Genomic DNA, 13,275 nt, shown 5'->3' with positions numbered 1-13,275 from the left:
TTTCTAATTTTCCTACATTCATGGCTCTCACATTCCATGTTCCAATCACTAGGGTCTGCTTACAACTGTTCCTTCTCCTTTGTATTTCCATACTTGATAGTTCTGCCTAGGTTGCCCTTTCGGTTAGTCTGCATGTGTTCTGTTGTGCATAAGGTTTTCAGAGGCCTGCTATTTCAGAAGTGGGTGGCCAATCCTTCTTCCTAGTCTGTCTTAATCTGAATGTTCAGATTTAGAGCAGTACCTGACAGACAAGCAATTTGTGGAGCAGTGAAATTTATGATTAAAAAAAGTGGTATAGGTGAGCCCTCGTGGCCTAGTGGCAAGAAGCTATACTGCAATTCTGGAAGTGAGTGGTTTGAATCCACTAGATGCTCTGCTGGAGATGGAGGGACAATCTCCTTCTATACCAATCAGATCCAATTTGACCGTACACATAGAAAAAAAATTTTAAAAAGAGGTGTACATTCACAAATTGAATTACAAACTTTAACGTTTTTGTATGGAATCCCCCCACCCCCATAGTTCATATATCTGTAAAATAGAGGTCGTGGAAGTACTGACTCCCCTCACACAAATTCATCAGCTAATTTATAGTTGTTAGGCCCCCTCAAGTTGACTACAACTCATAGTGAACCAATGGACAACAGCTCTGAACCTTGTTCTCCCTGTGCTAACAGGTGATCTCTGAATGTTCAAGCCCGTTGTGGCAGTCATTGTGTCAGTCCATCTCGCTGAGGATCTTTCTTTCACTCATCCTCAAGAATTCATCAGTATCTCTCTTAAAAAGAAAAACAGTGCATACCATACCTCATCAAAATCAAGTGTCCCATTCAAAGGACTGAGATCATCTTTAGCTGTCTCATCTATGGTCCAGTGAAGTTGGACGGCTCCTTTACCTCCTGGAGACCGGACAACTGTTAATGTTACATAAGAATCAGGGACATCAGAGAAAAGGGTCTCCTCAACTGTAACCTGTAAGGAGAAAACCCAGTATGGTAAAAAAGGAACAGAAAAAACAAAGCTAATCAATTTCTCTTAAAAAATATATTAAGGTATGGTACAGGAACAGCAATTTTTATATTTTTATTTCTATTCATGGGTTGTTACATGACAGGAAAAATGGGTTTTGCTAAACCCATTTCCTTTTTGTCTTGGTTATTTTAGGTAGTTTAGTTAGATGACATTTCTTAGTCTTTCTTATAATGTTGTTGCTATTGTTGTTGTGTGCCATCAAGTCAGAACAGACTCCTAGCTAGCCCTCCTATGGGTTTTCAAAGGTGATAAATCACACAGGAGAAGACTGACCATTCATCTCCCATTGAGTATTGGTGGATTCAAACTGTGTGCCTTCAGGATTACAGCACGTCTTCTTACCACTAGGCCACCAGAGCTAGAGCCTTACGATAGAATTCTGAACAACAGAATAAAGCAGTAGCAAGGTCCAACACACTGGCCATAAACTTTTATTTTTCTTTAAAGACATACCTCTTGTCAATAGCTTACTGGAGCATGTTTTTTTGGGTGTGATTTTGGTTTTTTAAAATAAAATTTTTATTTCATACTGGTTTACTTATATAGGTCATATACATTATTTTTCACACTGGATTTTCCTCATTCCCTTTCTCCACCCCTTCCTCCATCCATCAAACTGTGTGACCCTATGATGAACGACCCCATCCACCTAACACCTCCCATTCTCAACCTTCTTCTAGGTGAACAGAGAAGATGCCATCAAAGTAGAAGAGGACAAACAGACAGACAGAAGGAGTCTGGCTGCTGAATTACCCATTGAAAGAGAGATTATTTTGTTTTTCTTTTAATTGGGGTTTTAGATGTTTTGTTTTATTTTGTTTTTTGAGAGATCTGCCCAACAAGGTACAATGGCAAAGAATTCTTTTATGAGGAAGAAATAAATCTGGATTATGTTAAGGAACTGGGTTTGAGGAGTTTTTTTAATAAGGTTAAAGAGCTCTGGTGGTGCAGTGCATAATGTGTTGGGTCACTAGTAGAAAGTTTGAATCCACCAACAACTCTAGGCAAGAAAGTTAAAGTAAGCCATCCCTTACAAGAGTAACAGTCTCAAAAACCTGTTGGAGGGGTGCCAGAAGTCAAATGGACTCAAGGACAGTGGAATGTTTTGTTAATATATCCAAGATCTGTATGTAATAAAGATGTAAGCTAAACTCAGAAATGAAATTGCAACTTTTCATAATCCAAGTTTGAAATAAATTTTATCAGCTTTATCTAATGAAAATAAATTCTTTGTCTCAATTTTCCTCTTTTATTGAGAGACTTGGCTCAAATAAAGTGTTTGGTGTACTTCCCTGATTAAAACAAGCTTGGAAGCAGGAGTGGCATCCACTTCTGAAATAACTTGCTCCCAGAAACCCTATGAACTTGGAGAAATGAACAAAGTTATACAGTGTTCAGGTCTTTCATTCGTAGGGTCACTAGGAGTCATCTGAAATGAACAAAGTTATACAGTGTTCAGGTCTTTCATTCGTAGGGTCACTAGGAGTCATCTCTGACTTGACAGCCCTTAACAACAACATACTCTGTAAAGCAAATTCCAAATTGAAATTTTTTGTTCAATTTGTTTTGTTCAATTTATTTTGCTTTGTAACCACAAAGCTCAGTGCAATGCTTTCTATTTTCAAGTTGGACAGATGTTTAACAACAAACTTAAAACACAATTCCTTACTAGTCTTCAATGATACTTTGTATTGATGCCCAGATCTGAGAGTTGGGTATTGTATGATGTCAGCTTCTGTCTAGACAATTTTCAACTTACAATGACCCCCACATGTGAGAGCAGAACTTCCCAACAGGATATTCTCAGTCGTAGTCTTTAAAGAAATAGATCATCAAATATTTCTTTCATATAATGGCTAGGGGTGTTCAAACTACCAAACTTTAGTTAATAGCCAAGAATAAAATGATTACAACATCAGAGATCATTCAGAAATTTGAAACCAACAAAGATCAATGAGCTCTTACTATGTCTTAATTCTTTCATACACTCTGTATTATTCAATTATTTATGGTTTTTAAACCCTTAGTTTAAGATTTCAAAAAAAAAATACTGTGGTTTCTCTTTGCTAGAACTTTGGTAGGCTTAAGTATATTCCCCTAATGAGCGACACACTCACTTTGACAGGAACTCTGATGGCCTACAAGGTAAGGTACAAACTCAAAGTCAAGTGGTTTGTATTCACCAACTGCTCTGAGGGAGAAAGATGGGCAATCTCCCTCCCACTCCCACAGACGATTTACAACCTCTGAAAACCACTGAATAGCCAGCTATGAGTCAGGTCTAAATTGGGGGTATAGAACAACATTTACTTTGATAGATTTATATTAATAATCTTTTCCCAATGTCCTTCAGCTCTGAATCTAATCAGTGGAAGTAAATAAGGTTAACAGAGAGTTTACTATATGCTGTATATCTTAGATACATATTAAAAGATAGCAACAGTGTTTGGTTGTAAGGGAAAGGAGACAAAAGAGAAGCAGCTACAAAGAGCTGAGTGGAAACTTAGCACCAGCACTGCTATGACAGTTATCCTCAGAGCCAAGAGAACGTGGAAATTATGAAACATATTAACATCACATGCAAAGAAAATACTGTTGTAGATAATTCAAACATGACTATAACTGTACATAGACAAGGAACTACCAGATAGACTACCAAATAGACAGACATGAAAGCCACATTTACTAGAGGCCATGGCACCAGGGATAGTATTGCTGATGTCAGATGAATGCTGGCTGAAAGCAAAGAATATCAGAAGGATGTCTATTTGCACTTCATTGACTATGCAAAGGCATTTGACTGTGTGAGTCATAACAAAAATGTCTGACATTGAGAAGAATGGGTATCCCAGAGCACTTAATTGTGCTCATGCAAAACCTATACCTAGACCAAAAGGTTACTGTGAGAACAGAGCACGGAAACATTTACATGGCTTAAATTTAGGAAAGGTGTATGTCAGTGTTGTGTCCTTTCTCCATACGTATCTACTTTGTATGCTGAACAAATTATATGAGAAGCTAGACTCAGTGAAGAAGAATGTGACATGAGGATTAGAGGAAGGCTCAACAATAATCTTCATTATGTACAGGATACAGTATTTCTTGCTGAAAGTGAGGAGGACTTGAAGCACTTCTGAAGAAAGTTAAACAATGAAGCTTCAATATGGATTGTATCTCAATGTTAAGACAACAAAAGTCTTCACCACTAGACTGATAAACAGGAGTGGCATCCACTTCTTAAACAAACATGCCTCTGGAAACTCTGTGAACTTGGAGAAACGATAATTATAGAAAGGCTTCATGTCTTTTGTTCATAGGGAGGCTATGAGTTGTGCTCAACTCAAGGACAAGCAACAACAACAATAGACTGGCAGGCAACATTATAATGTTGTTGTTGTTGTTGTTCTCATGTGCCGTTGAGTCACCTGAGACTCATAGCGACCCTATGTAGAGCAGTTCTGAATCTTGCCCTGTCCTGAGACAGTCTCACTAATTCCAACACACCAAACCCCCTTGCCCCAGTTATCCATCTCCTCCAAAGTCTTCCTCTCCTGCACTGTCCATCCACCCTTCCGAACATGATGTCCTTCTCCAAAGATCAGTCTCTCATGTCCACATGCCTTAAGTATGTGATACAAAGCTTCAAAATCCTAGCCTACAAGGAGAAACTTGGTTTCATCCTGTCCAAGACAGTCCATGTTTGGACTGTCCATGTTTGGACAAGTCCTCTTCTTGGCAGTCCATGGTATGTTCAAGACTTTTCCAGACCACAATTCAAAGGCATTGATTCTTCTGTCATCCTTTATCACTGTCTAGCTTTCTGACTCATACCACATAACTGTGAAGACCATGACTTGGATTAGGAGCAACTTAGTTTCCAAATTGACATCGTTGCTCTGGAGAGGTCCCTGGAAGCAGATTTTCCCAATGCAATTCGTCTTTTGATTTTCTGGTGTTAAGAGTGTTGACTGTAGGCAAGCTCTAGTAGCCTAGTGGCAAGAAGCTGCACTGCAATCCTAGAAGTGCATAGTTCAAATCCACCAGATGCTGTGCTAGAGGAGGGACAATCTGCTCCCGTACCTGTCAGATCTGATCTGACGATACTCACAAAAAAATTAAAAAGAAAAAAAATATTTTAAAAAAGAGTGTTGACTGTGGCACGCTGTAATTGCTCACAGCCTCAATCTCTTCTCCATCTATCATAGTGCTGACAATTGGCTCAGTGGTGAGAATCTTTGTTTTCTTGATGTTGAGCTTCAAACCATATTGAAGACAATAATCCTTGACCTTCTACAGCAAACGCTTCAGGTCTTCTTCAGTTTCAGCAAGCAAGGCTGTGTCATCTGCATAACACAGGTTGTTGATGAGTCTTCCTCCAATCCCGATGCCACACTCCTCCTGATGAAGCCCTGCTTTCCAAATGACCTGTTCTGCAGATTGAAAAGATATGGAAACAGGATGCATCCCTGATGCACTCCTTGGCTGATTTTGAACCATGCAGTGTTTCCTTGCTCTGTTCTGAGAACTGCTTCAAATTCTAAGTACAGGTTTTGCATAAGCAGAGTCAAGTGTTCTGGGATTCCTGTTTTCTTCAAGATTAGCTACAATTTGTTGCGATAAACACAGTCAAATGCCAATGAAACACAAATATACATTCCTCTGGTACTCTTTGTTTTCTGACAAGATCTATATGACATTGGCAATAAGACCTCTTTTAAACCCATTTTGTATTTCTCGTAGTTCCCTGTCAATGTACTGTTCCATCATTTCTGGATAATCTTCAGCATCATGATAATCAACATCACGCTAGATGGAGAAAAGATTGTTAACAACTTCGTGTTCTTTTTATCTACAATCAATACACACAGCATCAACTGTCAGAATACCAAGGACACATATTGTACTGGGAAAGTCTGTAGTCAGGGGTTTCTACACATTATTGAGGAACAGTGATGCAGTTTGAGGACTAAGGTGTTTCTGAATCAGGTCATGATCTTTTCAGTCACTTGTTTTGCATCAGAGTGCTGGACACTGAATATGAATGACAGAAGTAGAATTGATGTCTTTGACTGTGGTGTTGGAAAAGATTACTGAATATCCCATGGACTGCCAAAAGAACAAACAGATATTTCTTGGAGAGGTTATAGCCAGAATGTTCTTTCAAAGCAAAGATGATAAAGCTTCATTTCATACACTTTGGGCATGTTGTTTGGAGAGAATATTCCTTGAAGAAATCTCTTTGAAAGGTGGAGACACAGCAAAGGAGAGAAAAGCCCTCAAACAGGTGGGATGGCATGGTGACTGCAGTAATGGACTTGACTGTGAGGATGGCACAGGATAGGTCAGGGTTCAGAACTACTGTTCACAGAGTCACTATGAGTACTCAACTCAGTTGCACCTAATAACAACACAACAAAAATAATGGGTTTTGTTTAATTGAGTAATTTTTGGAAATTCTAGCCAATAATATTATTGAGATAAGATTAAAAACAGGTCTATAAGATATGATCACCTTATTAAGTAATGGGAAAAATCTCCCTTTACTGGGAGTGCTGGGCTGGACCTGCACTGGATATATATCTGTACTACTCTTCTATTCTATTCTCTTCTTTCAATTTGCTGTGCTGAGGTTATCTGGGTTTCCTGTGACACTTAACTTTGTGCCATTGGGGGGGGGTGTCAAATGCCATAATGGCTGCCCATGGTGGACAGTGTTTAGCAGAGCTCCTAGTTTAGGACAGGTTTGGAAACAGGAGTGGCATACACTTTCTAAACCACATGCCTGTGGAAACTCTATGAACTTGAAGAAACGATAACTATAGAAAGGCCCCTCAGAGTTTTTGTTCTTAGGGTCACTATGAGTCATGCATAATTCAATGGCAATCAACTATAACAACAACAACAACAACAACCTGAAAAGGTGTGCTTTTTGCTCCAGCTATATTTATCTCTCTGTCTCATGGCCTCTAGAAATCAACCAGTGGCATGCTCTACTTGTCAACTCTGGACTCAGTGGCCTCTAAAGCCAGCCATTGTGACCCTGCACTCTCACAATGTACTATGACCCTTCAGCCTCTGAGCCAGCAGTCACCAAAATCTGCAGGGGAATCCTACTCACTGCCACCTCCTGTGACAGAGTAGATGTGCCATAAGATTTCCAAACTTGTATATCTTTATGTAAAGATTGTCTCATCTTTTTACCACTCGAAGTGATGGTTTAGACTACCAATCTTTGAGTTAGTAGTCATATGCTTTGGGCACTGTGTCAGCTAAACTTTTCTACTGAAACCCAATTACAAATGCTTCACATTATCTTATCTCATTTACTCCTCACAACAAGGCTTATGAGAAGAATGTAAGAAGGATTGACTAAACTAAATCTTATTTTGGTGCTATATGTCAAAATGTGAAGTTGAGGTTTAAAGCATTAAATTAAAAATGAACAAAATTATTTATGAATTGTTGTTATGTGGTGACGAGTCACCTGTAACTCATGGAAACCCTAATGCATAATTACTCGGAATCCTGCCCTATCCTAAGCCAATCTCACTATCTCTAATATAATACTCCCAGTTATGTCAATCCGCCACATCCAAGGTCTCCTTCTCCTGGCCTGGCCCTCCACCCTTCTAAGTATGATGTCCTTCTCCAAGGACTGATCTCTTTTGGCAACATGCCCAAAGTATCCAGGACAGACCTGTTTGTTCTGCTGGTGGTTTACACATGGTATGTTCAACACTATTCTCCAGCACAATGGAAAAGTATCAATTCTTCTTATGTTATCCTTAGCCATTGTCTAGCTCTCTGATGAATACCAAGTAATTGCAAAGACCATGGCCTGATTCAGGCTTTTTTTTCTTTCTTTTCGTTTTTGGTGAGAAAAATTTATATTTGATGATCCCAATTTTGTTGGCAACATCCAAAGCATCATAGTGAGGAACAAGTCGAACATAGGCCTTGTTCTCTCCATCAGGCCTAATCAAAGTGTTGACCTTAGCCACATCAATGTCACAGAGCTGCTTTACAGCTTGTTTAATTTGGTGCTTGTTGGCCTTGACATCCACAATGAACACAAGTGTGTTGTTATCTTCTCTCTTCTTCATGGCTGACTCCGTGGTCAGGGGAAATTTGATGATGGAATAGTGGTCAAACTTGTTTCTCCTGGGGGCGCTCTTCTGGGGGTATTTGGGCTGCCTTGAAAGTCTCAGAGTCTTAGGCCACTGGAAGGTGGGTGATGTGCATATCTTCTTTTTTTTTTTTTTGGCTGTGGATACCCTTCAGGACTGCCTTCTTGGCCTTTAATGCCTTTGCTTTGGATTCAGTTTTGGGAGGGGCAGGGGCTTCCTTCTTCACTTTTGACGCCATCTTCATAGAAAGGTGTATCTTTTTCTTACTCAGGAGAGGTCCCTGACAGCAGATTTCCTAATGCAATTTGTTCTTTAATTTTCTAACTGTGGGTGCCAAGAGTGTTGATTATGTATCTGAGTAAGATGAAATTGTTAACAACCTCAATCTCTTCTCCATCTATCATGGTGCTGCCATGTGAATAGTAATTATTAAACTTGGTTTTTCCTACCAGTGAGAAAAAAGGTTTATAAACAAATTGTGCTATGGTCAAGTCCAGATAAGTGGCAAAATTAAATGGAAATAATTATAAAATTTTGTCAACTTTTTGTCTAATTTTGGAAGCTTAATGTTGTTATGTATTATTGAGTTATAAGTGACTCATAAATGAGCCTCCAGCAAGTTTTCGGAGGCCGTAAATTTCATGAAAGAAGACTGCTCCTCTTTCTTCCATAGAGCAGCTGGTGGATTCAAACTACATGCCTTGGGACTGGTAGTGCAACTCCTTACCTTTCAGGTCATCAGAGCTCCCTTTGAGGTGAATGGTTGTTGTTAGGTGCCATCAAGTACAGTACAACTCATAGTGACCTTCTGAACAACAGACCTGAATCCTATCCTATCCTATCCTATCCTATGCCATCCTCATCATCTCTGATATTCCAGATCCCACTGCAACAGTTACCATATCAGTCTCACTGGGGTCCTCCTTCTCTTTCATTGACCTTATACCTTTCCAAGCATGATATCCCTTTCCTTCTTCTAGCAGCATGTTCATAGTATGAGATGAAGTGTCACCATCGTTGTCTCCAAGGAGCAATCTGACTGCATTTTTTTCAAGGCATATCTGTTTGTTCACTTCACAGTCCATGGTATATTCAGCACTTTTTCCAACATGACAACTCAAAGGCACCCACTCTTCTTCTGTCATCCTTATTCATTAACCAGCTCTCTGAGTCATAGCAAGTGACTGAAAACACTACAGCATGAATTAGGTGCACCTTAGTCTTCAAACTGACATCACTGATCTTTAGTATTTTGGAAAGGTCCCTGAAAGTGGACTGGTCAAAAGCAATACATCTCTTGATTTCACGACTGATGGTACCACACTGTGTGGTAGCACAGTCAATCCTGAGTGTCCTTCTACAGCAGCTAGAAAATGAAAAAATTTTCAGGACAGTAGTAGTAAAATATTTTTTTGTTTTCTTCTTTAAACATTTTTTTTATTTTCAGACTTTTAGTGTTGCTTAAGAGATATTCACAATATGTTGTTGCTGTTGTTGATTGCTGTTGAGCCGAGCACAACTTATAGTGACCCTATGAACAAAAGGCCTGAAGTCTTTCTATAACTATCATCATTTATCAAAATTCATGGAATTTCCAGAGGCATGTCGTTTAGGAAGTGGATGGCATTCCTTCTTATAGAGTAAGCAAAAAAACTGTTAGAGTTAGGAGGTTAATTTAGTACAGTGGCAGGATATAAGATCAATATCCAAAAATCAGTGGATTCCTCCACAGTAACAAAGAGAATTCAGAGAAGGAAAGCAATAGCATTTACAATTGCTAATCACAAATTGAGATACTTGGGAGTAAACACAACTAGCGATACAAAAGCCCTATACAAAAAAAAACCCTACAGAGCATTTCTGCAAGACACAAAAAAAGACCTAAAGAAATGGAAAAATGTGTCCTGTTCATGGATAGGAAGACTCAATAATGTGAAAATTACAATCCTACCAAAAGCAATCTACATGTTCAATGCAATCTGAATCCAGATACCAAATTAATTTTTTAAGGAGATTGTAAGGGAAATTATAAAATTTATTTGGAGAAGCAAGAGCCCCTGAATAAGCAAAACACTTCTGAGACACAAAAATGAGGTGGGAGGCATAGCACTTCCTGGCCTTAGAACCTACACACAGCAGTAGTAACCAAGACAGGACTGGTACAATGACAGGCACAAAGACCAATGGAACAGAATTGAGAACCAGAAATAGACCCAACTATCTATGGTCCACTGATATTTGACAAGGAAATCAAAGCTATCAAATGGGCAAATGATAACCTCTTCAACAAATGGTGCTAACAAAACAGGACTTCCACCCACAGAAAGCTGAAAACAGGATCTAAGTCTCACATCATACACAAAAACGACCTCAGGGTGGATCAGTGATCTGGGAGTAAAGCCCAAAGCCATAAAGTTCATAAGAGATGAACTGGGATCAAGCTTAGAAGTGCTAGTCTATCTGGTGAGGACAAAATTGATGAATGAGACCTTCTAAAGATTAAATCCCTGAGTGCATCAAAAACTATTTGCAACATGGTGAAAAGAAAACCCACCTTCTGAGAACAGACATTGAGTAATACCATCTCAGACAAGAGTCTCCTAACGGAAATTACAGAATGCTCCTCGACCTCCACAAGAAAAAGACTGATAAACCAATTACAAAAATGGGCAAAAGACATGGAAAAGAATTTTCACAGAGGAAGATATTTGGATGGCCAACAGAGACGTGAAGAAATGCTCTAAAACACTGGCAATAAAAGAGATTCAAATCAAGACCACAATGAGATACCATCTCCCTCCAGAAGCAGTGGCAAAGTTTAACAGGACAGCAAGTAACAAATATTGGAGAGGATGTGGTCAGATAGGAACTCCTCTACATTGTTGGTGGGATTTTAAAATGGTACAACCACTCTGAAAGGCAGTGTGGTGCTTCCTCAAAAAAGCTGAACACAGAAATTCCATATGACCCAACTATTCCACTACTTGAAATATACCCTGAGAGTATGAGAACTGAGGCATAAACTGAGATTTTTACACCAATGTTCGTAGCAGCATTATTCACCATTGCAATTATATGGTAACAGCCCAAATGTCCAACCACAAACAAATGGATGGAGAAATTATGGTACATACACACAATGGAATACTATGCAACACATGGAAGCAAAAACTTTGTAAATTATTACCTAACTTGAGGGGGGAGGGGAGACTGGAGACAGTTATGCTGAACTAGCTCAGTCCCACAAGGATAAGTATTGTATAAGACCATTACTGTATGAGAAGTAAACTTTACAGAAGTAGATGCCACATCTTTCTCCCCACAAGTAACAGCCAATGTTTTGGTTAGCAGCCAAACACTTTAACCTTTGTGCCACCAGGGTTCCCCAAAAAATAGAATGCATGAGTACTTTATATACATCTTAGTCCATTACACTAAATATAAACTTGTTCCCCTGTCAAAGAGCTCTCATTACTATCAGACTATTTACATGGGTTAAAGAAGGATTAATATCTGTTCCTAAATCACTGTTGTTGTCGCAATGGTGTATCACTGATTCAATTCCTACTACTAGAGACCTTATAGGACAGTGGAGAATAGCCCAGTTGGGTTTTCTATGTTATAATCTATAGCAGCTAATTCATTATAATACTCAAAAGTCACTTTGGGAGACAATCTTATGTTAAGGGTAATAGTAAATAAAACACAGTTAAATAGGCTTGCATACACAAAACACATGGGAATAAATCTACTAAAACATAGCCTCTAATAGCATTAACTTACAGTCTTTTCTTCAAAGCCAAACACTCCAAATGGAGAATCATTTTGTGGAATAACAACAGTTACCACAATATCATCACCAAGTCTCCCACCTCCAGTTACTCTGATCAGGGAAATATTGAACATCTCCATGAGTTCAAATTCAGCATCATCAATTATACTAATATTGATCATGGCAGTAGTCTATGAGAGGGGAAAAAAGAAAGAAATGATAAAAGATTGTAAATAAATGCAAAAATAACGTTCAGTCATATATAGTTTAAATTTTTAGTTGAAATTTAGAAATATCTTACAAAAGACAAGCTAGGGGGTGGTTGTGTATAATTAATTAATTAATAACAGAATGTCATATACTTCTATAATAAAAGTAGTTCTCAGATTATAAATACATTTTCTATGCCGAAACTTGGTTTTATGCTACATTTGTACATAAATTGGATCAGTGTTCTTAGGTAACCTCACTTGGTCAAATGTTTGTCTAACCAGGTTGCACAGAAGTCAGATATTTGTAACTGGTCTCAGTATAGGAAAAATAAAGGATGAAAGAAAATATATACTCATTATTTTTGGAATTTTTTCATGAAGACTTACTTCATTTCTCTGGGTTTTCATTTAAAACTTTGTTGCTTACTTTTCAGTATCTTTATATTCATAAAAAATAATAAATACATACTTCCAGATGTACTATCTTTAACTCAGAAATATAATAATAATAATGTTTGCATGTATATACAAAGTCGCATCTGTTTGTTATTGTTAATTATTGTGTGTACCTAGAATTATGAATATAAATAGGTTTAGTAGGAGTTGGTTATTAAGTACAAGTAGTACATACATCAGATGCTTACAAACATAAGATTTCAAAATAAAAAATCTAAAACCTTTCCAAGGAAATTACTTGCATAATAAAATAGTGTATTATTTAGAATTAAAAAACACGAATCCATATAAATTAACTTTTTCCAAAGAACAACCAACCCACACAAAATATTCACATGCATGACATTAATATTACATGACACAAAATTATCATTTCCTTCTATAATTAAAAAAATCCTATTAATTTCCAATGTTGTTCTTCTAAGATAAAGAAAGGATGAGAGAAAACCCTTATTTGTTATCCTTATATACTTATGATTAGCAATTAGTTCACTTCTCCGTCTACATTTAAAAGTTTATATGTTTAAGGAAATAAAATTTGGTCTAGGTTATGATTCCACCATTAACCATAAAAATATTCTTGCTGTATCTCCATATAAAATATGACTTTGATTTCATACCACCTGAATTTCAGAATCATCTCAGGAACAGGTTTGAGGCCTTGAACACTAATGAG

At 37.9% G+C, this 13,275-nt stretch overlaps 1 protein-coding gene across 1 annotated transcript in view; it reads right to left on the bottom strand.

Moving 5' to 3' along the window:
• GPR98 (G protein-coupled receptor 98) overlaps nucleotides 1-13,275 on the bottom strand; it is a 1,036,968-nt gene that overhangs the window by 708,837 nt on the left and 314,856 nt on the right. The window contains exons 56-57 of the mRNA XM_006885387.1: nucleotides 11,943-12,122; nucleotides 808-972 (exon numbers count right to left, since the gene is read on the bottom strand). Of these exons, the coding sequence (XP_006885449.1) occupies nucleotides 808-972; nucleotides 11,943-12,122 (345 nt within the window). The remainder of the gene's footprint in view (nucleotides 1-807; nucleotides 973-11,942; nucleotides 12,123-13,275) is intronic.

This window comes from Elephantulus edwardii, unplaced genomic scaffold (assembly GCF_000299155.1).
Source record: "Elephantulus edwardii isolate Elephantulus edwardi_28Jun2011 unplaced genomic scaffold, EleEdw1.0 scaffold00043, whole genome shotgun sequence".
NCBI classification, from domain to species: domain Eukaryota; kingdom Metazoa; phylum Chordata; class Mammalia; order Macroscelidea; family Macroscelididae; genus Elephantulus; species Elephantulus edwardii.
The sequence above is the reverse complement of the archived record's forward strand: the minus strand, read 5'-3'. Positions and strand labels throughout refer to the sequence as shown.